The sequence below is a fragment of the Strix aluco genome, chromosome 1 (genome assembly GCF_031877795.1).
Source record: "Strix aluco isolate bStrAlu1 chromosome 1, bStrAlu1.hap1, whole genome shotgun sequence".
NCBI classification, from domain to species: domain Eukaryota; kingdom Metazoa; phylum Chordata; class Aves; order Strigiformes; family Strigidae; genus Strix; species Strix aluco.
In genome coordinates, this window is record NC_133931.1 from 154,830,032 (window position 1) to 154,856,912 (window position 26,881).

Consider the following 26,881-nt stretch of genomic DNA (forward strand, 5'->3'; position numbering starts at 1 on the left):
TCACCAAAAAGTCATGGATCACCACATCCAACTTAATAGGACTGTTCTCATCAGGGGAAAAAATGATCAAACTGCAGCTGAGATGATGTGTGGAGCTTTTTAACCCACTGCAGCTTACCAGCACTCTGCTCTCCACTTCTGACAGAAAAGATTTTCAGCATCTTTAGGGTAAGTGTCTTAAGGGAAGAGTGGTGTCAGTACTAATAATCAAATGATAGAGATATTTTCTTGCAGACCTTCTAGCACAGATTTTTGCTTTAACCTCCTTAGTTGTAATGAAAGAAATATCCTGAAGTCTGCACAGCATACATCCCTTTGGCAATCCCATCAAGTCAATGAATTTCTATGAACAGATTAACTGGGACAGTTGTAACCTGTCTCTATTCCCATGCCAGATCACTAATTACCTCCATTTGTTTTCTATAATGGACTTCTATCTCAGCAGAGGATTTTTTGCCACAAAAATTTTTCTCACTCGCAGCAACAGCAAACCTGTATTCAGATTTCTCCCTCCAAGGACAGTGTTTCTTTTTTCACATTTTTGTGCTTGTTGGTCATACAAGGCAGTGCCCACCACCCAGGTTGCTGCAATCACATCCTGAACTGAGCAGTTCCTCTACTCAAATGCATAGAGGCAATGCCTGCACTCAGTCATGCCCATAAAAAATCCAGAAGGATTTTACTGAGCATGACAGAATCTTGGGTAAAATTGGTCTTTAGGGCCCAGGATTTTCACAGGTTGTTTCAGTACCTGCCGTATTTCCCAGCCATAGATGCTCTAGCACTATATTCAGCATATTTCAGTCTCCCCTAGGAACAGACTCAGACATTTTTTTGGTCTTTTTGATAAATGCTGTTTAAAAATGCTGCATTTTGAAATGCTGACAGGTTTGTAAAGGCAGATACTAGCTCTGCCTCTGAAGACTGGCTGTGGCCATGGTGGCGACAGGGAGGAGGCAGCTGAAGGGTCTCAGACCTGCCCAGTTCATGCAGCTCCAAGTTGTGCAAACCCCAACAGGGCATTTTCCCTCCCTCTGCACTCCAGGCAAAGCCATCTTTCCTCCCTACCTCCCTCTACTTTTCCTTATTATTGAAGTCTCATGGAATTTTTCTTTTAAATTAGTTTATAGAAACTCCACCTCCCCTCAAGAGCAAACTGCTACCATTCCCATCATACTAGTGCCATGTCATCTCTTCAACAAGGAATTGGGTTTTTTGCATTATTTCTGAATATACATTTGGCTTATGTTAAAAGTCACAAACTATCACTTGCTGATATTTTTATTTTCTATCAAAAGAAAATGTATGTCATTAATTGATTTTCCGCCTATTTTTCTGAGGAATTAAATGAGCCTATAACCACACAGTTGCCTAGCAATGCAGACGCACAACCACAGCACACATACCACTTCTTGGTAAAAAAAAAAAAAAAGAAGAGTATTAAGAAAACAGCGGCAATGACAAGCTTGCACACAGTAAGGAGTGAAGGTTGATTGTCACTGTTTTTAGGAACGAGCTTGGTGCCATTTGGCCCAGGAACATTCATCAGTGAAAGAACACAATTATCTAATATGCAAGCCACCAGCTTAGCAAGAAGCAGCGAGGATACCAGCAGTAATGAGAACACAGAGGTTTAGAGCAATATATAAACCATGTTGGTTTCCTAAACCTGACATTTACGGCTTAGGATGTCAATGATGTAATCCAGTGACACGCACTGAGGTGTAAGCTTGCCAAAAGCAACCAGGGAATGTGTGATCTGCTGAGATCATATCGCTCAAATCAGCTGACTTCTAAACACTAACCTCTACTACAGCAATTCAAATTACATGACGAACGAGGATTTCAGATACTGTGATCGTGGCTGTAATTGCATCTGAGATGATACGTGGGTGAGGAGGATTCATCTACCAGTGACTAAAGCTCTGCTGGTAATTCATGATCTGTGTATCAGATTTATAGCACTGGCACAGTGGGGCTTTGCGTGAAAGGTGGCTTGTAGGCTAAAGCAATGTTGTGAAGATGTGGAAAACATGAAGTCTAATTGTTGCAGCTGTGATGAGAAGTAAGATAGAATAATGAGCAGCGCATTCATTGCCTAAATCACTAATAAAGGTTTGTACCAGGTACTTGTGGCACTGGAGGTGGGAGGACACAAAGCAAGAAATGACCAGATGGGACATTCAGGGCAAGAAGCGCTGCTAATTGGTGGAGCTTGCATGTATGCTTAGCACAGGGGTTAACCAGCTAGCTGACTAGAGAGTGAATAACAAATGTGTAACAGAAAACCATGCACAAAAGCAACAGATTCGAGTGTATACAGCTGGGAGCAGTAGCACAAAATCTTTGTCACAATTGTAGGTTTGCTGCATATTTTCCTGCATGCTATCTGATCACCTGCATGAGACACTTTATTTACTTGGTGGCCCTATGTAAAGTAACCTGTGTCTGCATGACAAATCCTCAAAAGGTGTGCAGTTGGGTCAGACTGAGAGAGTCTGGTCCTTTGAAGAGATGGGATAAGAAACTGCCTCTGTAACAGTCATTAGGAGAGCAAAAGAGTGAGAAAAGTTGGTCTGGTACTTGGTAGATCGAAAAGACAAGACAGATATCTGGAACCTGCAGAGGGCATGAGGAGCTTGTGTGGGAGAATGTTTCTATAGTTAGAGGGTATTGAGAAATCTGGCTAATTTGACACACACAGAGTTGGCTGCATCTGCTTGGGCACGCACATGTGTGTTGTGCTCAGGGGCACATGCTCAGAGGAGTGTGTGCTGAACCCTTCACAGTGATTCAGACACTCAGCACAAAGAGCTCTTAAAAACGTACCTCTGGGGGAGAGGAGCTGAGGCTGCCAGCACAAAGAAGCTGTGAAGTTTAAACCTTGCCTAAAAACCTCCCCAGTCACCAGAAAAACCTCACTCAAAGGCTTTCAAGGGAAAGACATTTTTGAGTTGTCTTTAAAGCTCCCGAAGCACTTATGGCTATAGCTATATTGGTAGATAATGCTGTGCAGCAGGAACAGATCTGTAGCATGACAAAGATGGAGCTGATATCCACACTGTGCGTTTATGGGGAGGGGTCTGCTACAGCTGAGTAAAACCCCCATTGTCCCTCAGCCTGAGCACTGGCTAGCAGATACATAGTGTGGGGTGCATGAGGGGCACCCCTGGAGAGCCCCTTCTCTTTGAGCATCAGCTGAAGTGAAGGCTCATTCCGCTGTGGATTCTCCATCACATGAGCCAGTGAAGTGGGGGCCATCCACAGGTTAAAAAACACACTCCCGATGCAAATGAAAAAGCTGACATGGGCATACACTGGAAGTGTGCTTCTGGGCCTGCCCAAATTGCTTACATCCAGCAGGCAGTTCCACACCCAGTGTCCTGCAGACCACCAGGACACTGGCCCATCTCTCACTGCACCTGCAGGATGCACCTGCAAAGCACTCTCTTAATGCATTGGAAAGGAATGGCAAAATGGTGGTGAGGAGAGGAGACAGCTGAGATGCCTTCCCTTCTCCCTCCCTTTCCTCTAGAGAGCACAGAGATGGGTAGGAGGGAGGGCAGTCCCTGTGCCCTCTTCCTCCGGAGGGAAGCTGACCCCCCATTTGCCACCTGCTTGGCAGATGCTCAGACCATCAAGAGCTGGAGGATACCCTGAGGTGAAGCTCTATTGACATGTATTACTTTGAACCTATGAATATTTCATCACTGGAGAGAGAGAGAATATGAATCAATAATTCAGGAGTAAGGAAAGGGGAAGGGATGGGTTTGAACCGCTGCTGGAAGATGCGTTTCACTTTTTGAAACACTTAAACTCTGCAGTTTCTTCAAAGACCACCTTAACTATATACACCTACAATCTTTTCAATAAAGTCTTAAAGCCACTATACTCATCAGAGAAACAGTCATCCCTTGCCCCATCACCTTTATCAATGAGCAACATTTAACATAAGGTTTCAAACCATGATTTTCTGCTGCCCTGAGTGGGTATGAGAGCAGAGATTACAGAAGTGTTGGTTGGAGGGGCCTTCTGGAGGTCATCTCTGATCCAGCACCCCTCTGGAAGCAGGGGAAGAGAGAAGGGAGAGAAAGCGGGATTGGGAAACAGCAGCAGGGGAGAGAGCAAATCAGGACTAATTGAACAATAAGGTCATAAGGAGGGAGGCAGTGTAGTTACGTGCAACAACAATGATATTTCTGCTCTAATTTAATTTTGAACTGAGCCTTGAAGAAAAAGAGGAGATAAAGGATTGAAGAAAAAGAGGAAATAAAGGGTTACTGATACAGAAAAGGTAATCCTAGTTTTCCATTGAAGCAAAACAGGTCGCTTCTTCTAAAACATTAAGCTGAGATCTCAGTTTCCAGCTAGAAGTATCTTGAATTTCTGCAATTTCAAAGGGCTTAGAAGAAACTAATTTTGCCAAATCCATACCTGTTTGCTTGGAAGTACTGGTTCAAACTGTTTGCTGCTCAAAAAAATATAGTTTGAAATTGTTGAAATATCTTGTTTCCAAAGCCTACATTTCAAACCAAAATCTTCTGTTATGGAGGTTAGGATGCCTTTATCACAGTAAACTTCAGAGACGGTTTACAAATGTGTATAATGGTAGGATCAAAATGAAACATTTTACCTCACCACTCTAAATTTTTAAAATATGGGTTGAAGCTATTTCTTTGTATTACTTGGTTTTGTCCTGACAAATCACACAAAATGTTTTCCCAACCTGCTCTCTCCCTTTGTGGTAATCTGTCCAAGAAGAGCAACATGCTGTGTTACTTGAAGCGGCAGAACACTGGATTGATGCACATTTTCTTCCATGGACAGCACTTAAAACATTTATCCTGGCCTACAGGGAGAGAACTTTTTTATTATCTTGGCTTTAAAGACAAAACTTAGTATCACCCATATGTACAACAGCACTACCAGCTTTTGCAATTCCTTTGTAAAACTTGCATCGCTGTGAGCGCTCATTTGTTCAATAAGAAGCAGAACAAAGGCTGGAAAATCTCCTTAGATTTCCTCACAAAAAAAAAAGAAAAAAAAAAAAAAAAAAGATGGCCTGAGGTGTATTTATTTTGGTGAATGCAAAAGTACTGGCATAAGCAGGTTAACTTTAAGCTGACAGGGCAGGGTTAGTCATTAAATAATTAAGCTTGCAAATAAAATCCTGACAGAATTTCCACTATCTTCAGTAGCATTTGGATATCACCCCAGGTGCTTTTGCAGGAGACATATTTCTTTTTATAGTGAAATAAAAGTCAAAGAAAAAAAGACATTAAGTAGTTCAATATTTGGCACAGCTGGGATCAAGCTGACGCACTTAGAGACTAACCTACAGTTTCTCCAATGTTATATTTTATCCACACCTCATGTAAAACCTGGGGGCCATTAGCAGGTGGCGTTGAGCCTGGCACCTCAGGATCAGGCCCACCAGGCAGTCACCTCCACATCTCTCATAATGGACAAGCCTGAAACCTTTAAGTGTATGTGGGATTAACACCCATAGGTGTTTTTTTTTATTCAGGTCTACTCACAAAAAGCAAATTGTTATTTTAGGAGGAATTGATCTCAGTTAATTTTAGGCATCTTTGGTATAGATTCAGGTATAGACCAGGACCTGCATCCACCCTAGGGCTGATGTGGCCATCTCAACTGGTCACCTCACATCCTTTTATAAGCAACAGAGAGAAAAAGGCACTTTAAGGGTGCAGCTCATCTGACCTGTTTGCAATGCCAGCCAGGCTGAACCGCAGCCCAGAGAACAGAGGCAAGTCGTGCTCACGAGGAACCAGCTGTGGGCTCCAATGTTTGTAGGAATCATGCCCTGTCTGTCTGAAGGGACTGGCGTTAAATTAAGAGAACAAGAAAATAAATACACAAAACTTTAAGTGTTTTCTGAGGCTTTCCCAGCTCCTCTAGCATCTTGGGCTGACCTGTCATGGCGTGGCTGCCCTCAAGACTGAGGGAGCTGGTACATCCCAAGGGTCATACCTGCCCCTGTGGCTTGCCGGCTGTCATGTGTTTGTTTCTTTTAATACTTCTTCAATTAATTTTCTTTGCAGATTCATTCACAGGACTCATAAACATCATGACTGACATCATTTGGCGCTACACTGGAGATTTCATGGCTCCTGATATTGTTTGCAGAGTTGTTCGTTACTTCCAGGTATAGAAATCTTGTCCTCCCCTGTATGCCCAAGCTCATGTGGCTTTGTGTCCCCACAGCAATAAACCCTAACAAAAATGCTGTATAGACATTTTTCTAGCATCAGAAGTGCCAAATGCTGGGAGCGTTCAATTAAAGCTGAAACACTTTTAATTAAAATATATTAAGTCTTTTAAATTTTGTGGAAAAGATAAAGGAAAAAGACTGGTTTTTAATAAAAGTTTCAAATATTCCTAGTTCAGTGTTCTCGCTGACATTATTTTCTGCAATAAATGTGTCTCAACTGCTGTCTCATATACCTCTGCCCCAGGTGGTCCTTCTATATGCCTCAACTTACGTACTCGTGTCACTAAGCATAGACCGGTATCACGCCATAGTTTACCCGATGAAGTTCTTGCAAGGAGGTAGGAGAATTTCTGTACCTTTCTATTGCTATGGATATTATTGGATAGTTTTTTAGTTTCAGAATTCTTAACCTTGTTGCCATGAATTATTCATTCCCACTGTAGCAACCTTTGGACTCAGTTACAGTTTTCCAAATGGCAAAGGAGCTGTGGTTTCAAGATTTATTTAAGCTGCACTTAGCCCTCAGCAGTTCTTATAAGCATTGTGTTAACAAAGAATGAAATGACATTTAAAAAAGTATAGAGGTTTTCATTATCTTCCAGCATTTTGAGAAGGTTATTATGGGCAAAAGCTATCCCTCGTACAACTACACTGACTCTAGGAGCTGCAACAGCTATATTGTCTACTTATTCACATTAAAAAATAACTTGAATGTAGTACTGAGAATTCGTACAATAGCTGGGTAAGAGAATTTCAAAAGCTGTAGCATACAAGTTTGGATATCTATTGTTTCTTATAACTTCTTCTATTTGTTATTTTTACAGTACTCAAATGTATTCTGACTGCTTGGCAGTACAATTTAAAGAACATAATTTCTTTCCTACAGAGCCAAAGTGGGATGCTAAGAATGTTACACTGAGTGAATAAACAGAACTAGCAGGTGGAAAGGAAGGGAAACAGTTACAAGAATCATGAGGTCTGGAAGACACACTTTAATCTGATGCAAATATCATTCTTGTTTTGGGGTAATGATGGCTTTTGCCAGGCTGCTATTCAGGGGATCAGATTAATGGTCCTTTCTGGCCTTAAAAATCTATGAATCAATCACAGCCCAGGCAGTGGTGCAGCTTTGGAAGATGTTAAGTTCTGAAAACTTCAAATACTTGTGTGAAGTTTAGCCTCATATTCCCCAGCGTGCAGACCAACTTTTTCAGAATGGGGAGATTGATATCGAGGCTTTCTCAGTGGGCTCTGGGAGGCACGGTGCACTCTGCAGCTCCTGCTGACCTTGTGCTGGGCTGGGGAGGGCTCATAAAACTGCCAGCTGAGCAGGGCAAGCTGTGAGACAGACCCACTGACATTTCTCCTTCATCCATGGCACAGAAAAAGCAGCACTTGTTAAATTACCACCTGGGCTTAGTAAAGAATTTGGTGGTTAATCTCTGCAAAGCACTTTGAAGTTGAAAAAAACCCCCACCAAATCACCTTAAATCTTTATAAAAGCCTTTTTTTAACTCAGTCCCATTTCCTATTCCTATACTACAAAGCTTATTCTTTTCTTTTTAAAACTGGAGAAGAGCAAACATTACACCCAGTTGAGGGGCAGCTGGGTGCAGCTCTAGGAGGTGAAAAAGCCACAGCAGAGGTAACACTGACAAAGCCCACCTGTCTCTGGCGAGGGCTGGCTACACACTGATGGACAAGCAAAGACCATGTTCAAAGGGAAAAAGGACGCAGCTGTAAATCCAAAAGAAGGATCTAGAGAGGTATATTTACCATAGCGACTTCCTGGAATATACATAACTATTCACCTTTTGCACCCAACTATTCCTAGCACAGGTGTCATGGGAGGGGCTTTTGAAATGCCCTCTTAGCCGTTCTGCAGATGGAAAACAGAGATTTACAAAACTTTGTCATTGGTGATGACACATAGAAACTTTAAAAACAATTCTCAGTCAACCTGTGGCAAATTTCTTTCCAAAATGAAACACTCATCCCCCAAAATCCTTCCATCAAGAAACAAAAGAATTGTTTCTCCTTACCAATTTTAAAAATTATGTTTACTTGTAGCCTTGAAATACCATTTTGGGGAAAAAAAAAAAAAATGAAACATTTTGCTTTGAAAATGTCAAATAATTTTTTTTTTTTTTTTTTTATATTGTGGTTTATTTACTAGCCTCAGGTCCTGGTAAAAAGCATTTGCAATGAGCTGTACTTTGTATGGCTTCTAAGAAAACAAACTTCACTAGTTAAATATTTTGTACTTATTTTGCAAATACATAAATGACCACAGAAAGTTCAGGATGTGGAAGAATGACACATTTTAATTCTAATGCTTATACTGTATGAGGTACGTAATTCAATAACCCAAAGGGTCATTAAAAAAAAATAGTAAAATAAAGATTGAAAAGGAAAGAAACTGAGAAGTTATAGCAGAAGACATTTTATGAATATTTCACCATGTTGAAAAGGTATATGCAAACAGTATACAAACTAAGCAACAGGTGACAACAGAACTGCTTAAGTAAAAGACAAAACCCAAATAGTTTCAAACTGTCCCTTGCGTGGCTTTGGGCTGCAAATGATGATAAAGTCCATCAGATCAATGAGATTCTGGAACCGCTCACTCTCTCTGGATTTAAAACCTAATTTTAAAATGGTGCTCACTTTATAGAAGGATTTCATAACATTGCCATTCATGGTAGTGGGGAGCAAAACTCACAAGAGACACCTCCCTGCCACATGTGGCTGGGAGCAGGCAGATGTGCCCAAAACCACTGCTGCAGCACATGGATGGCGGGAGTGGAGCAAAGCGGACAGTGACATGAAAACATCCTTTAGGAGAATCAATGCCAGAGCTCAGGACTGAGATTCCCACTCCCACCCTGGGTGTTAGCCTTGACCACCCAAGTATGAAAAACCTTCCGTTTAAAGAGCAATATTGTTTTTAAAGGAAATTACTGAGACTGGCCGGATAGAATACCATAATTCAAAAGCTGTTATTTATTTGATTCCATTTATAATTGGTGTAGTTCTAGTTATATGATTTGCTGGCATTTAGAGCATATTAGAACATTTGCAAAAAAAACAACATAAAAAACCCTGCTGGTGAGGCAGCCAATTAACATTAGTCTGATAAAACAAAAATCTACTTACCTAGATGGTATCAGTGACCTGTAAAGCCCTTTAGACTAGCAAGGCCATATTCTACCAAACACGAGGGACATTGAAAAACACAAATAAATGAACATTGCAGGTAATGTTTTATAAAACACAAAGATAAAACACCACTCTTGACCAACCCAAATTTCCGACTTCTCAAATTACAGGCGTCACTACACAGTGTAAAAAATATATTATCCAAGTATGATCTTTTCCCCTTAAAAATAGACGAGTGGGCCCCACCGAGGCTTTTATGTATGTAGTTAGCTCACAGTTGAAAAGCCCTTTCTGTCAGGAAATATTTTGTGAAGCTTACTCTTAATATTCCTTTTGCTAAGTTTATTCTGTTACGGTTTGGGAAACTTTGCAGTTCTCCTTTGCCTATGCAATATTTATAGACTTAATCTAACCCTCTCACTTACGTAGATGTCATCAGAGTTCCCTTAAGCCCTAGATTAGCAAGCCCATATTTTGCTGAACGTGGGTAGCATTTAAAAATGAGCAGGGTAAGTGAATATTTGCAACTGATGTTTTATAAAGCATAAAATTACTTTTTGAATATTTCTCCCACATGTTTTCATATTGCTCTTTGAGCTTCAAGGAGGGAAGACTTTTTTTTGATATGCATAATTTAAAGTGATTTTCTATTTCACACAAAACCTCGGGTATTTTGTAGGACAATAAAGTATTTCAACACCAAAGCTTCCCAGATCAAAAAATCTGTCCCCATCTGTTCCTTTCACAATCTGACTCAGGAAGAATAACTGCTGCTGAGAATCACTGGTACTCCACAGATCAGCCCTTTTCCCCCACACTTTTAATCTAGAGCTGCCTGGATTTTAGCCAGAAGATGGAGATTTATGAAAACAAAAGTCTTGGGGGTGTTTGCTCCAATCCATTGAATTTTACAAAGTCCCATGGATGCCACCAGACATCCTTTAGTTTCCCGCCAGTTTACCCCACTTGGCAGTGGAGGAGGCCAGAAGTCAAGAGGAAGCAGTAGCCCAAACCTGCCAAGTGTTTTGGGATCCTTCAGCTCCTCTTCTTCACTGTGAGGTCCAGCAGGATCTCCTTGTCAATGTGGCAGATAAAATGGGGCTGAGCACTTGAGCATCGCCATCTGCCATTTATCAATCCACTCTTGGCATGGCTTGAGCATATGCCCATCAACAGGAGCTGGGTTTGGTCTCCACCATGATGCAAGGAACTGCAGGAGATGCCCAGGCTCTGCAGGATCATGTTTCTTTGGGGCAGTAAAGTTGCAGATGGAGTTAAAGGCAGCTGGTTGTGCAGTTTTGTTCTGTTACTGAACTGAGGCATTTTCTCTTTCCTGATAGGAAATGTTTTGTGAGCTTTCTCACTTCAAGGTGCATCAACATGTTTAATTTCTACTCCAAGGAGGACAATTCCCTCAACAGTACATCCAGCTTGCTCCAACATAGTTTATGCTTTAAGTAGCCCTTTCCAGTCTCAGCCTTCCTCTGTTATCTTTAGCACAAGGTCTCCTTCTTTTCTGTCTGCATCCTCCTTCTGACCACTGCTTTGCTGTGCCAGAGTAAGAGCTTGCAGGCCTGCAGTCCTTTGCATTTATTCATGATGTTGTTTTGGTGATGTAGAGGAACCATGTACATCTCATGTTCCTGACTTGCTGACCCTGACCAGTGCCTTTCTCATAGCACTTCAGATTCAATGGGCTCTTAACATCTCTAAATAAAACATGTAAAATATAAGCCCATAATGACATGAGTTTTTATCACAAGAAACGGATGAAATCCTCATTCTCCTTTGCAGTCTTTTCAGCATCAGCCAGATGCAGCCCAAAATTCCCTTTCTTCACCCAGCTTCCTCCTCCTCCCTACCTATCAGTACTGCTACAAGGGGCCAGTTGTGCCAGCATCCCCATTAACACCATCTGTTTGACTCTGTTGCACAGAAAGACAGGCGAAGGTTCTTATTGGAGTGGCCTGGAGCCTCTCTTTCCTGTTTTCCATACCGACTCTGATTATTTTTGGGAAACGGCAGCTCTCCAATGGGGAAGTGCAGTGCTGGGCTCTCTGGCCTGATGACTCCTACTGGATACCCTACATGACGGTGGTGGCTTTCCTGGTGTACTTCATTCCTCTGATCATTATCAGGTAAGCCTGAGCCACAGGCCGCAAGTATGTGATGAAAGCTGTCAAGTGTGCAATCAGCTTAATGCTTTAATTTCTACTCACTCATTCTGATTTCATTTCCACACCTGCCTTATAGCGACTTCAGTTTTATCACATAATGCACGGGTCACTGTACTTGCCCTGGGTGTTCTCCATGCGGTATTAATAGCCAGAAACATTTTCTCTGAAAAAAGGACTGAATCTCTAACTGTGTCCACTTATCTCCACAGCTTCAGGCTTGAAACATATCTTTATAAATCCAGTATGAATGTCTAGCTATTATGACAAAACATAGTTTTAATAAAAGAACAGGAAACCACACTTAACACTAATTAAACTAAAATTAACTTGAAGTGCTCTCAAGCTTCATAATACTAGAAGTATGTTTCTTCACCAAGATCGGAAAGAAATCTCCAAGCATTTGAAGCTGCCAGCTACTTCTAAAATATGAGCAAATAAAATTCTTCCCATTTTGTAATAGGAAACCTGAGCTGCAAATATTTTAGACTGATTTGTCCCAAATCACAAAGATGATCTGCAGCAAAATCTATTTTAAACTGAGGTCAACCAATATCCCAGAGTGTGCTTAGTGATCAGTGAATTTTATTTCCTCCCTCTAGGGCACTGCTATTCGCTGCTATTAAACAAAAATTATCTAGCCATGAGGAGCTACCAGTGCAAAGGAGCAGTCAAAAACAGATATGGAAGGGGACTGAGGCTTCTTAACTGCCTTGACAGGTGGCAGTAACCTGTTCTCTGAGCCCTTTCCTTTCTTTCCCTTTTATTCTCTTTCAGTCACAATGTTACAAAAGGATTTCTTGGTGTCCATCTCTTCTTTGTGGCAAAGACTTACTGGGACTCCTTTTTTCCCCCATAAATTGGTGACACACTGGGATGTGAGAGAGGAGCTATGTTTGCATGTCCCTTGGATACCTCTCTTGGTCCATCTGCTTTTCCAGCAGGTGATGAGCCATGAGTGTCCATTAGCTTCCTGCTCATTAGCACCCCAGGTGAGAGCAGGGTTGGGGGGCTGGTCTTTTCTAGATGATGACAGGACTGGCTACATAAGCTAGATAGTAAAGACCGTTCCTTTCCAGTTGAGTTGTGCCTTGAAGTTTCTTACTGTTTAATCAGAGAGGTTCAGTTCTGCAGCTTCTAACGGCAACAAGATTATCTCTGATTGATAGAATCAAAACCACATGCTTGAACTCATCTAGCTTGATTTTTGATACAGGTTCAACATTGACCAGTATTGCTCCCTAGAGAAAAGGGACAATTTTTATACTTTGCTCATAACACATCAGTTTGCTAAGCCTTTCATTTTTGTGCCAGATTGCACAGATATAACAAACAAAATCATGAAAAGTTCTCCTTAAAGAAAGGACATAATAGCAATAGAGAAAAGCTACTCCCAGATTGTCCAATCGTTCTTCCTTCTTAGACAGGATCATTTCTCTTTGTATGTTTTCCTGTATATTAAAACCACCCTAGTTTTAAATAAACCAAAAAATATTCTTGGGAATATGTAAATAAATGTAGGTGGATCTTCAGCCCAACACTAGCAGCAAAAAGAATAAACACACACAGAAGAGACAAAAAGTGATTTAACTGTGAAAAGAAACGGCACTAGAAAACTTTGAGGCTGGTTGTTACTATAAGGGGAGTTTTGTTATGAATTTTCTCAAGTAGCTAGCAATCAGGAAATTCTAGCCAGCATCTGAGGCGTTTTAGGAAAAAGGCTCATAGCCAGTCCAGTTATCAGTCATTCCACAAGTGTGTAAAACATCTCTTTCACACTCAAACTTACAGATATGCACACTTTCTATTAGAGATCAGCCACTCCCTTTTACATGACATATATACTTGTTTGACAAGAAAAGGCAATCTACACAGCAACAAATTTTTCAGAGCTGCTGACACTGTGCTCCCCTCCTCCCTGTCAAAGGAAGATACTCAAACCAGATCAGCTCTGTGACTTGCTTTACAGTAAATCCCCAGAAGCAAGAAGGTGATGAAGACATGAGGGGAAAGGAAAAGGCAGTGAAACTGGCATTTCATGAAATTGCCCTGACAGCTGAGACATGAATAAAGCATCCTAAAACTTTTTCAGCCTTGACCTTAAGCGACTTTCACATGAGAAGTTTGTGGCAGGACAGGAACTTAAAACACTGGTCTTGGAGCCACGGGGCAGCGTGGTCCCTGTTGCCTGCCCAAACATGTTCCTGGTTTTTGTGTACACTAATACAAATGCTCCCATATCCTTGCCAGCAGAAGTCAGATTTTTGACAGGTCCTAAGTGTTGTCTGGCACTGGTAGGAAGGAAGTGGGGTAGCACAGGGAAGGATTTTTTTGTGCCCATTTATTTCTAGTTGTCAGTGATACTATTTTCTTCAGAATAGAGAGGATTATCTGAAATCACATAAGAAGAGTATTACCATCAGGGCAAGGTCAGCAGAGACATTATGAACAAATGCCATGAAGTTTGGGAAGAACTGGGTATTTTTTAGAACATTTTTTTCAAACTTCAAGCATACAACTGAAGGCTGCAACTTCCCATATGATGCATCTGTCAACATAGCCTCAAAGTGTGACATCTATTTCTTTAAAATTTGTCGGCGGTCCAGGCGTGTAAAACTAATCCACCTGACGTGGCTGCAGCATATAAATACTCTGGTAAACATTTTGCTGTTAAAGAACATCAGGAATGGCTGTTAACATCTGCAGGGACTTGATTTCTCTGCAAAAGTTTTGTCCCACAGAATACTTTCAGATGCATACTGGTTTGATGACAAATGAGACACTGTTTCATGAGGGTGAATGAGAGACATCATGTACATTGCAGTTGTGTGTTACTTTGTTAGAAGATCAGTTATAAAAATAAAAGGTGTTATTTAATAAATGAATGAAGTAATTCTGTGATTTTTTAAATTTAATGGCCTTTAGCTGAAGATGTTATTTAAAAAAACCCACAACAGAATGATGGAGACACGGTCCATAAATGTGCAACTGAAAAGTCAAGGATCAGTATCCAAGAAGCCACAAATATGAATAAAGAAGAAGAAACCAAGGCACACACCACACTTCCTGAGGAAGTGAGGTAGGGTGCACACAGAGAAAGAATAAGACCTTTTCTGCAATAATTCATTTTGTTTGCACAGCTACTTTATTTTTGCTACCGAAGCTCTCTGATTTAGCTGCATGGCAGGTGCCTGATGCAATGTGGGACATTGGCTGGCGGAGTTAATTCTTAATTAGTTCTGCTGCCTGAATATGCTGAAAACCTAACCTCTAGAGCAAAGCAGTTCACTGATGACAGCACTTTTTCTGGCATATTTCATCCGAAGTGCATACAAAGGATAAAATTTTACTTTTCAGGTGCAGGACTTAATTCCACACTAGATATGTCGCTTTGGCTGAGCAGTTTTCACTTGCTACAGTCCAGGTACCATCACCTTTTAAGCTTCTCTCATCCATCCCTCAGCAATCTCAGCAGAGCTGATTTCACACGTTCCTGACACAGCCTTCAACTAAGTCACAGGAGGTGTGTTATTCATAACACCGCAGCCCATGGAATGAATTATTTAGCTGATAACCTTAAGCTCAGTCTGGAAAACCCTTCCACTGACGAGCTAATCCCCCAGACATGGTGTAAGCAAACCCTATAGATTCCAAGCTGAAACATGAACTAGAAGAAAACAACAATCTGTCCCTTTTTTTTAATCATATCTATAAAAAGGCAATCTATGAACAAAACTGCAACAGCCCTGAAAGATTTAAATACTTGGGATGTCTGTTCCCACCACTTGTTCACAACTGGAGAATCAGCAATCAGTTATCAAACAGCTTGTGGTTTTGTGAAGAGTTTTTACCTGATTACAATACAAATGAACAAGACCTGAATAATGAAAAGAGAAGGAAAAGCTGTGAATAGATTTTTAACCCAAGAGTGTGGTTATCTTTGAGAGCTGAGAAAAGGGGAGAATATTTGTTCTTTTCATGTAAAAGCTCCTTTCCTCCCCGCTGTCTTAGTGTTGGGCAGGGAAAGCCACAAATTCTGCATCAGGTTCTTCCTTACAGCACTTGAAAATTTGGCCCGCTCTTCTCTCTTATTTAGACTAATCTACCACTTTTTCTGCAGTTGATATTATCAACCTACCAAAAACCAGAAAGTTCAGAAAACTGAATTAGGCAATCTGCAGTAATTAGTTCTCTCATATTCTGGGACAAATGTCATCAGCTATAACCAAAGCCATTTCTCCTACGCCAAGATGTGCAAAGCAAAGCTCAAATGGTATCTGTGATAGCTGAATACCTCTGGGACATTGCTCAGCAGAGGTTAAATATGGGTCAAATCAGGATTACAGACTTCTCTTCTGCAAATATTTGCACCTGGCCCCTTCAGGTCCTGTGGTGGGGAGACAGGCAAGCTACTGGTTTTCTGTTCTGTATTGCTACCCTCTGCCAAACCATAATTATATTCTGGCATTTGGGTATCCAGAAATTAAGAATCTTTTTAGCTGTTACTCATGATTGCCAAATATATTTTTTCTATTTTAACCTGATAAATATAATACATAGACATTTATCTAACATAATTACAAATTCAGGTTAAAAAAATTACAAAAGTTCCTCTTGAAGCACAGAGGAAAAAATATCCATCTGCTGTTTAAAATCAAAACTCCAAAGAGAACATTTGCTTTGGAGCAGCAGAAAAATAATTAGAAGAGAAAAAACAGAATCATTTAAAAGGAAAAATATGGAACTAAAACCAACACATTGCAATGAAATAAAAAATAGATTAAATAAAAGGTATTTGTCTGAATTAAATCAAATAAAGAGAACAAAAATACCATTAATAAAAATATCAAAGATCATTTTTTGAGCTTGATTCAGCGAGCACAATCATTTTGCCTGCAACTTCCATTTCTAAATAAAAAATCCTAGATCTTGCACATATGTTCTAATATCTGCCCGTCTATTCACTTACCCATTACACATGCCTACAATGGTTTGTTCAGATGAAGTTACATATGCCTTTTGTCTTTGGATAAATAGCGCTGTAAATTAGCTACCATAACACATAATGCAGCTGCATCACTTTGCACAAATAAAGTACAAGGAACAATAGACAATGCTGGATGATAAATACAAGCAATTAGCAGAGAGCTTAAGTGTACTTTCTGCCATGATAAAGGCTCATTTTACTAGTAAATACTGAGGCTGGGTGGGACACTATCATAATGCAATCATCTATTAAAAAAAAAAAATTAAAATCTGTGTTTAAAGAGCAGGCAGATCAGTAACTCTTATGATTCTTAATATCAATACATAGCTTTACCAGCTTTATTTTCCAAAACAAAAGTGATCTATGAATTAAAAATAGAGTGGGACTATTCATGGCAGCATTTGTATGACTAACCATAAGTTAGTTATTTACATGGACAAAGAATGCTGTAATTACCAATGGGGCCATATTAAACAACATCATTAACTAATAACATGCTACAATGAACATGCATCTTAGTCCTTCAGAATTTGTATCAAGCTGAATTGTTTCTGGAGATGCAATGAATTTCATCTGCTGAGATACATCCATAGTCTGAACCATATTCTTGTGTTTTCCTGCCACCTCTCCAGATATGCATTCTATCAGTGCTAGAAAAATCACTGCATTTTCAGATCAACAGCACGTCCTTTCTATGCTATGGACTTCAAAGCCTGAGTAGCTCCTTCTCAGAAAGTCTGGAATCATTTTTGCATCCAGGTTTGACTACTCCACCTGAGCTCTTTTTTCCTTTTCATTAGTCTCTCACTTGCAAATAACAGTCCACAACTCATATAGTATTTTAATATCATAGTATGCAATAAAATGACTACAGCACATGTTTATATAGCCCCCAAGAATCCCCAGTGAGGGCTGGAAGACCAGTGCACTACACACTTACAGACACAAAAATACCTGACAACATGTGGACCTAATGAACTGTACATCACACCTCCCAGTGCTTTCAGCGGAGACAAGAGCAAGCACCATGCAGGCATGTTACATGTGTTGGAAAATGAGATTTGCGACAATGTGTATGGTGTGCTTTACATCTTGGCAGTGAAGGCTAAGCAGCTTGATGTCGAGAGGAAGGAAGCAGAGATTATGATATGGTCAGAATGGTACAGACCATTGCTGAACACCCTCCTGTCCATCTCAATACCAGTTGTCATGTGTTCCCCGCTACTCTTTGTTCATCTGCCACTTCATTTTCCATCAAGTAGGAATTTCTTCCCACCCTGTGAGATGTCACCAACCACCACATCCTCCTCCAGCTGCCTTTTACAGAAAGAAAGAAGCTACAAATGCATTCTGAAACAAAACTGCCTTTCCCTTGTAAGAAAAATACCACTTTTCCGTAAGTGCTCTCTTTTTGTTGTTGTGGCTTTGAAACACAAACACAGATGCCTTTTATGATCTTAAGGTTTGGGCGACACATTTCTGGAAACTCCAGTTTCTTAGCTCCATGCCAGCCTAGCTGGGGAAAAAAAGAAAGATTAGGCACTAATAAGATCTGGAGTCCCAGAGAGATCAAAGTGTAAAGACATCATTTTGACTGGCAAAACGGTCACTGGGAAGTGTACCTAGCATGACAAGTGACTCGTCTTTCCTGACACCCACCCTGAGCAGATTTACACCACCTCTGGTCCCCTCCTGATAAGGAAGGCTCCAGTGGATCCAGCTATAGTGAAAAGAAAGATGAATAGAGGCAAAAGCACCACTACAAATCCATTATGTTGGCAGCACTTTAGAAGCCACTGGATTAAACCAGGAATTAAACTTTCCCCTGGACTTCTAAAAATTAAGGATTCAAATGAAAGAGCATGTAATCTCCTGTGTGAAATGCCAAGGGTATCCCAGCGCCTGATGGTTGGGACATCCCACGACTGGTGGATGAAGAAGACAGCCATCATAATGGCCTTCGGTGAAAGGGGTGCTCCTACCTGACTCTGCAGCCAAAGGGGCAGGATTTCTGGGGTTGGAGGGAAAGAAACTGAGGAGCCTGACTTTGTAATACAATGCTTGCAACACCTGGCTAGAAGTAGGGAGTCTGAGAATTTTGACTACAGAGTTAGGCTCCTTCATCCTGATGCTTAGGTAATGCTGAATATGTCCTGCTGGACATATGGAGGTTTGCATCAGAGGTGATATTGTTTCAACAGCAAACAAAAAGGTCAAGCTAGAGATAGCAGAGTAGGGAGAAAATAGAAACAGGACTTTTAGGAGCTGGCTGGAAACTTTCTTGAGATGACAATCATTATCATTATAATACATTCTTATTCATTGGAACAATCAACGGAGAAATGATACATGAATTTTCCACCATTGTCAGTACAAAGTACAAAGGAACTCTCAAGTGCACCAGCTGATAAAAAAAAAGGGTTCTTGAAAAGCCAGGAGATAAAAGGAAAATGTTCAAGTCAGCTGGGAGCCATGCTGAACCTTTGAAGGGATCAAGGAGAGCAAGCTGGAGTCCATGGCAGATGCATGCAAAACCCTCACTGGGCAAGTACACTACTGCTCTGCTGCACAGCCCAGACTGCACATTAAATTTCCAGCTCTCACCTATTGAACCTGGAAACCAGATGGCTCAAACTTCCACAGGAAGGAAACCTCCACAAAACACAAATACTGCCTTTGCAAACATGTCTAGGAATTGAGGGGGCTGTAGGAAAGTCTTGTATATCAGACTGAAAGCTCTAACAAGTATAATGTCTCTTCTGACAATACAATAAACCACATTATAGTAAGACACATTTTTGTCTCTATAAAACACCCTGAAATAAGCTCCCTAGTTGCACCTTTTTCACCGAGTCACCACTAAGTTTTATGGTGGTTAATGGTCAGGCTGTCACAGGCCTCGCAAAACACCACAGTGTATTGCAGACAGCACACAACAACTTCTGTTATGGTGCTTGGTTTTTACATCAGGAAAACATGTCAACCTGAGTACATTAGCTGAAATATTCTTAAATTATTTTTGTATTCCTTAGCAGACTAAAAAGGAAAACACCAGTCAAAAGTATGCTGTTGCTTAGTGATTTTAGGTGCACATTATGCATGCTTGCAGAAGAAAAGGCAGACAGAGCAAGGCCTCATATTTTTTTATGTAAACTGCTGAAAGGTATCCTCATCCAGGATGTGGGTTCAAACAGCTCTTCAGCTTGAAGGAATTATTTTTACCTATTCTATATTAAATAAATAGAATTCCAGATTTGTTATTGTCTAGGGAAAGGTCATAACTATCTATGGTCATTGTAGACTAGGGCACTTCTCATCTTTCCCCTCTAAATATACAAATTGTGGTGGATCTGGTTTTGAATCACCTAACTCTTCCCATCTACCTGATACTTCTGTCCTCCTCGATTTCCGACCCAGGACCTTGAGACCCGAAAGTGAACACCACAGTACTTCATTGTGTTTCTCATGGATCTTGCCCCTATTGAATTCCCCATGGTACCACTTTATTCGTCAGCTTCATACTCATAAAGTAACACCAAAACAGAAGTGTACACACAGCAAAACCAGGTCCCTCCCCTCACTTCCCCCATTTCAGGGATAGTGTTCCAGGGCTGGTACCCAGGCAAATTTGGCCTCAGCTAGCTCAAAATCCCCAGCGAGGTCTTGCCTGCAAAATCTTGGTCAAATCACTGCATTCCTCTGAGCCTCAGACTTGACATCTGCAAAGCCAGGACAACGATAATGACTTCCATGGTGAAAACTCTTCAGATCTGCTTCTGAAAAGTACTACAGGAGAGTCATATGTTATTTATTATTGTCGTTGTCATTATTATTATTCTTCCTATGCAGTCTCATCATCTCTATGAGCTTCTTACACATAGATAAGTGTATTCATAGAGCACGAATGTCTGGGATGTCAGTTAAATTTACTGTGCCTCATAATACCAATGACTCTTTCCTTTCTGTAGTGTCATATATTCAATCGTGATTCGAACCATCTGGATGAAGAGCAAAGCTCAGGCTGTCATCATATCCAGCTGCCCTGGTGAGTCTCAGCACACACATGTCTCCAGCCTTGTGATTCAAATCCGGCCAGTCCCCCCAAATCCAGAAATGCCTGGACACGCAGTGTCATGTTGGGGCCCCATCACTGCTGTGGGGATGGGGTTTCTGTAATTCCTCATTCATAACTCTTTTCTACATTTACTTTCTTTCCTTTGACGCTAAATCCCCTTTAGAAAAATGATAGAAGACATTTGTGAGAAAAGAATTAAAATGTAAAAAATCCTTATTCTAGAACTTAGAATCCCTATTCCTAGAACTTTGTCCATTTCCAGTATAATTTTCTTCTAGCATATACTTAGATAACACTTTTGCTGTGTTTTCACATGCCCTTGCAAGTCTGTATTTTGGTCAAGATCAGAAATTCCTAGCTACAGAAAGACACAAAATGAGTTGAGATTCCCACCCCAAGACTATAAACATTTTTGGACTGTTCTGAGCTATTTTGGCAAAAAACGCATATCATTTCAAGATCTCCACTTGTCACCTGCCTTTCCTATTAGTTGTGAAGAAGAGTGTGTTCATTTACGCTAATGTGTTTTACAACACAACCAGTTAGTGCAGCCAAGTGGTGAATGGAAACATCAAAGCATGGGGACCAAGTTGCTGGTACTTGCCTGAAGCAGGATCCCGGATCATATCTGGTACAGGAGGAAGTGTCCTAATGTGATGTTGTACATATTCAGAAATCCTTGTGTCATAACCTGGCATCTGTCAAAATATAAGTTTTACTCATCCTTTGAAAAGCTTGAACAGGACTGATTTCTAATGATCCTGCCTTCATGACACAATCAGTATTAACTAGTCTTGAAAAAAATGTCATTCTCCTCATCCAAGAGATGTTCCGTAAGTCACCAAGTGATTTACAGTAAAATTAAATATGGACTAACTTCAAGCTTCTACATGGGATGTTTCTCTGATAACAAACCCACATTAATTTTATTTATATTTTTTTCTTTAAAATTACACAGCCTTGATATGCTGGTTTTATAAGAGGCACAAGAAGCTGTGTATACAGTTATTTCTAACTACATTAATCAAAATTCCAGTCCTAAGTTTAGGCTACAAGAGTTTAAAGATGTTTTGATAAAAAATGACCTTCTTGTGTATTCACTATGGTGAACCTAATTATTCTGACCCAGCAACATGAACAGCAAATTGACATTAATAATGAAATCAGGCATGTTATTGCAATCATGCTGGTACTGTTATTCATATACGGAACTTGATTCTCAGAAACATTAGTGTGACTTCAGAGGAAATGAGATCAACCAGCCTTGGTGTGAGACTGAATAGAATTTGCTTCTCAGTTCAAGCCACACTTCATTTCTGAAAAGCTAGTCTAACAGCATTTTGTATTTCATTACTGAGTCAACATGGAGAGTAAAATGCATGACTGACTATCCAAAGCATCAAAAAGAGTAAGAGGTTAAAGGAACGGAGTATGTAGCTTTTAAAATCCTTCTGACTGAAATGCAGTTAAAAGTGAAAAAGTAGTCAGTTTTGCCAGGTTGTTTCTTCTCTTTTCTTAATTACAGCTGCCTGTTCCTTTCAGAAAACGAGTCCTATAACACCACTCCAGTGTTTTTGTAGCTGTGACAGCACATGGATTTTATTAGACTGATACAGCTGGGCACGTAGGCAGTGGTTTTCCTGACTAAGTGTTGAGGATCAGGAATAGCCAGCCGCCACAATGCTTCAGGAAGATCTCTTCTGCTTACATTTCCTCTTTTGATTTTGGGTGGCTCAGGTTTTGAGTGTTCAACTTGAGCAGGTTTACAAGTGTCTGAATTTCAGGAACTACCAAACCCTTGCCTGAGATCATGGAAGTATGGGCTATGTATCACTGTTCTGCCTGTGGAGGTATGCGCTGACACATCCATGCACCAGCCCTGCTCTTTTACTAGCTGAACTGTTCTTTCCCCAGGTGGCAAAACCTCTGCTGGTTACAGCAGTCGTGCATTCATATCCAGGGCGAAAGTGAAAGCAATCAAGTACAGCATCGTAATTATCCTTGGTAAGTGAAAAGCCCCACAGCTGGTAGCTAGGGGGGATGTTGATGTTAGGAAGCTGGTCTTCCTCAGCTCCCTCTGTCATCAGTAGGTTAAGTGCAGTAGATGGCTTAGAGAAGGAGCTTTACTTAGACCACTTGACTTGCCTTCTGACGTTGTCCTTCCTCTCTCCCCTGGCTGATAAATTCCTATTTTAGGCACCTGACATAAACCTCAAATTAAATTACATGCACAGCCTCTCATGTGCATAAAGAGAGTAAAGGACGGACATTTCCTAAAAGGAACAAAGGAAAGGGTCATCTCCTCCACATGGAAGCTGGCAAAAGACTTGACAACTGAGTTGTCTTATAGACTTAGAGACTATGTATGGGATGTTAGGTGCTGGGGTGATGCAAGGGAGAGGAAGGAGAGGTGAGGGATGCAGCGCAGTCGAATTTGATGTCAGAAGCGTGTTGTCTGCTGAGGTGGGAAGAACAAGCTCTCCTTTCCTGACTGGGCAGCAGATGACTCAGTACAGGTGTCTTCCATCTCCCAGGGAGATGACATTATTCTGAGGGAATGAGGAGGGTGACATTCTATCTTGATAAATAAAGGCAGCGTCACACAGGGCTTGTGATTAGCTGCCAGAGACAGTCAGGAAGGAGACGGAAGCTATTTACTCCTAAGGGCTGACAGCCATCCCCTACCACTGAAAAAGAGGTTGCTACTCTTTCCAGTGCTACACAAAATTCAAATCGGATAATATTGTGATAATAGCTACTACTGAGGTGCTTAGCTCACTGTTTAGCAGTAGCATCTGCAGACATGAGAGGCTGGTGTGATTCATGCTTTTAAGAAGCCCAAGAACAGCTTCTCTGTGTTTGAACTTTTCTGTGTGGCAATCAGAGAAAGCTTTTGTCAGAAACAACTACTATTGCAATGCCATCAGATGTTAAGAGCTCACCTGGATGCTTAGTATTTCAAAGGACCTTGATAATAAGGTGTCCCTCCCCATGGTGGGGGTGTGAAACTAGATGATTTTAAGGTCCTTTCCAACCTAAGCCATTCTATGATCTCTTGATGTGTAAACAGATTAAAGCACCTAACATTCATGGATTTCTTTAAAGCCACTTAAAGTTCAGCATAGTCAGTGCTATGATCCATACACTGACACACTGACACTGCATATTGTTATTTTGCTGGTATTTGTGCATTGACACTGCCTGTTTGGTTACTCTAGAAAACAAGAGGGGAGTTTACCTCTTCCTTCCGCATTCAGTGAGTGCTCAGGTAACCACCAACAAAGAAATACTCATTAATGTGACAAGAAAGTAATCACAAAGTTGGTCTGCTGTCTCATTTGGGTCAGGGAGTGATCATGTGTCTGATTTCACAGATACCTGTACATCTGCAACCCAGGTACTTATAGATTAGTTCAGTGAACTGCCTGTCCCAGTGTTTCTATATAAATCTTGACTCAAAAGCCTTTGTGAAAGGAGATGACATAGAAATTTGTGAGGGACAGATTCATTCCCTATGTCTGCAAATAAAGGTAGATCTGTGGCGTTTGTATTTCTACCACCTCTGAACAAAAGCAGGGGCTATGAACAATACAGTCCTCTCTTCCCTTCCCCAAATTAATCTCTTAAATTGCCATGCAGGTATTAGAGAGTCTTCCTGTACACAGTACCTCCAACCAACATGCAAAATGACATGTTGGTCTGCCATAATGTGGCATGAAACGCTGTCATTCCTTGCTCCTGGGTGTCTAAGAGACCTTTTTTAAAGGTGGTTGTGACAGGCAGCGCTGTCACAGAGCAGCACTTCGGTGGTGTGTACATTTAGATTGGCTGCTCACTCAGGGGACCATTAAAAGAGCGCTTCACTATAACTGATGATGCTTTAACTGGCTACCTATTTAGCCTTTATGTGTTGTGTAGTGTTCAAAAGTGCCTCGATATGTCTAGAGGGAGCACTCTAAACACTTAGAAGAGCACACATAATATATTTTATGGGCATTAAAATAAAAATAAAGACAAATAAAAGCACAATCTAATAACTATTGTCTTAAATAAGACCCTGAATAGGGAGAGATTTTTTTTTTGCATGAACAAATATTTATGTGTTATGACAGTCTCTCTATGTGTGTGTGATTACCTCGCTAAATAGCTAAACTATCTAATGTCAAGCTCTTCCTCTCTCTGACTCTCTTTCAGCATTTGTACTCTGTTGGAGCCCTTACTTTCTTTTTGATATCCTGGACAACTTCAACATACTCCCTGAGACCAAAGAGCGCTTCTATGCATCCGTGATCATTCAGAACCTGCCAGCCTTGAACAGTGCCATCAACCCCCTCATCTACTGCCTCTTCAGCAACCGTCTCTGCCCCCCTTTCGAGTATCACCCCTTTCCTGTCACTCTGACTACCCCCTGACAAGGGAGGGAAGATATAAACACAGACCCTAAACCAACTACCTATTTTTCTCTGTTTTAATTCTGACCATTCCTTATTTTCTTTAGGGAAAGAAGAAATCGAAGGCTGGGGGGGACCTTCCGGGACAAGAGTGATGGAGGGCAGGAGATGCAGGTCCTGTCCAAACCAGAATACATCTAGCACAGACAATGCTCCACAAAGCTACACCAAGACCTGCACTAAGGAAAGCGGAGGCCCCCCACAAGCCCCATGCATCATGAGTGGACAGACACTGACTGGAAAGAGCCTGCACCTCATTGCTGTTGAGCAGCATGCATATTTTGGATCGGCACTGTAGCTTCAGCAATTGCACAGTGCCGGTGTCAAACTCAGTACAAGGAGGGGTTTGCATGTCACTGTTGTGAGGGCGCATCTGGGCCCTCTGTTTTCAAGCAAGCTGTAATATATATGTACTCCAAATGGCAACAAACAACGTAAATGGTGTCTAGTCAGAGTCTTCTCTATTTTTCAGGAGCCACTAAAAGACATCTACTGTAGCATCTGGCTCGTATAACTGATAAAGAGTACTTACAAGTAGTTACAGAACAGGGACCCTACTTAAAATGAAAACAGAGGCACTTTTCCAAAGAGAATACACCACCATCACTCTATGTAGTTATATCTGGGTTTTATACACAACCACTTACAAAGTCATAGCCAGAGAAGAGGCGACTGACGGACTGGGTTACTGCCTCCCGCCTCTCCTGACCTCACTTCTCAGCTCACGCCAGTCCTCCCAGCTGCACCATCCTGCAGCTTGTTGTCCCCTTCCCATGCAGTATTTCCCTGCTTTCCTACACTGACATGTTGTTGGCATCCCAGGGTCCCTGCAGGGCTCCCATGTGACACATCCAGACAGTGGTTTATTTCTGGGCTACTGCATTAAGGCAGCATTTGCCAGCCCCTCCCAGACCCCATGGTGCATCACATGTGCTGATCCTCACGTGCTTCTGTGACAAAGGCCCTGAGCAGTCTTTTGGGGACCCTACGGAGAGCTGCCATACAGGGCACTTCATCAGCACAGATCAATCTCGTCACCCACACAGCAGCATTTCCCTGGCTTGTGCCCTATATAAATCATTCATGTCACTTAAATCGTGCAGGGAACCATACACATCTTTAGACAACCTCAGAGCTGGAAAAAGATCCGAGTGAAACCATAAAACTCAAATTACGTTCAGAAAAAATTTACTGTTGATGGTCCAGTCTTGCAAACTCATTGTAGTGTCCACAGAGCACCAGCCCTCAGGCAGAATTTTGCTGCACAGAGCCCAAGCAGTTCAGCATCCCCCTCCCCCAGCCCTCAGGGCATCCTCCCAACACACTGTTCTCAAGTTTAAGGAGAAACATTCTCACGCAGGTTCAGCAGGTGGGTGGATGATATCGACTTCAATGTGCGTTTTACCACAAGGCAGCTTAAAGTGTTTGTATGATAATGCATTCTAACCAGCTGTATGGCAAGTGTGTGTGCTTCCTCTCAGTAAAAAAAAAAAATGTATTCTTACTTAAGTGGAGTCAGTTTAAACAGGGTTTTTTTTATTATTATGATGCTTTGCAATGAGTTTGTTCCCTGCAAAACAAGAACTGAATAAAACGTATTTATCATTACCTATATTACAAAAATCTTTTTTCCTAAGTAGGAGATACATAAAACTGTGGGGCTTTATGTTCTCAGGAAAACAAATAAGGTTTCTCTTTTTATTATTATGAAGTTCTGTTATATCTAAATTTTGGTAACAGCTTAATTAAAACCATGAATCTACACCAGCCTTTGCAGCAGCCACCTTGGATACATTGTAT

At 41.1% G+C, this 26,881-nt stretch overlaps 1 protein-coding gene across 1 annotated transcript; it reads left to right on the plus strand.

Moving 5' to 3' along the window:
* NPSR1 (neuropeptide S receptor 1) lies at positions 1 to 26,670 on the plus strand. Its single transcript, XM_074849838.1, has 8 exons — positions 1 to 168; positions 6,066 to 6,169; positions 6,480 to 6,573; positions 11,331 to 11,532; positions 20,524 to 20,600; positions 22,545 to 22,634; positions 24,825 to 25,005; positions 25,129 to 26,670. Exons 2-8 carry the CDS (start codon positions 6,092 to 6,094, stop codon positions 25,220 to 25,222), a joined length of 816 nt encoding a protein of 271 aa, XP_074705939.1. The 5' UTR covers positions 1 to 168; positions 6,066 to 6,091; the 3' UTR covers positions 25,223 to 26,670.
* The last annotated feature ends 211 nt before the right edge of the window (positions 26,671 to 26,881 follow it).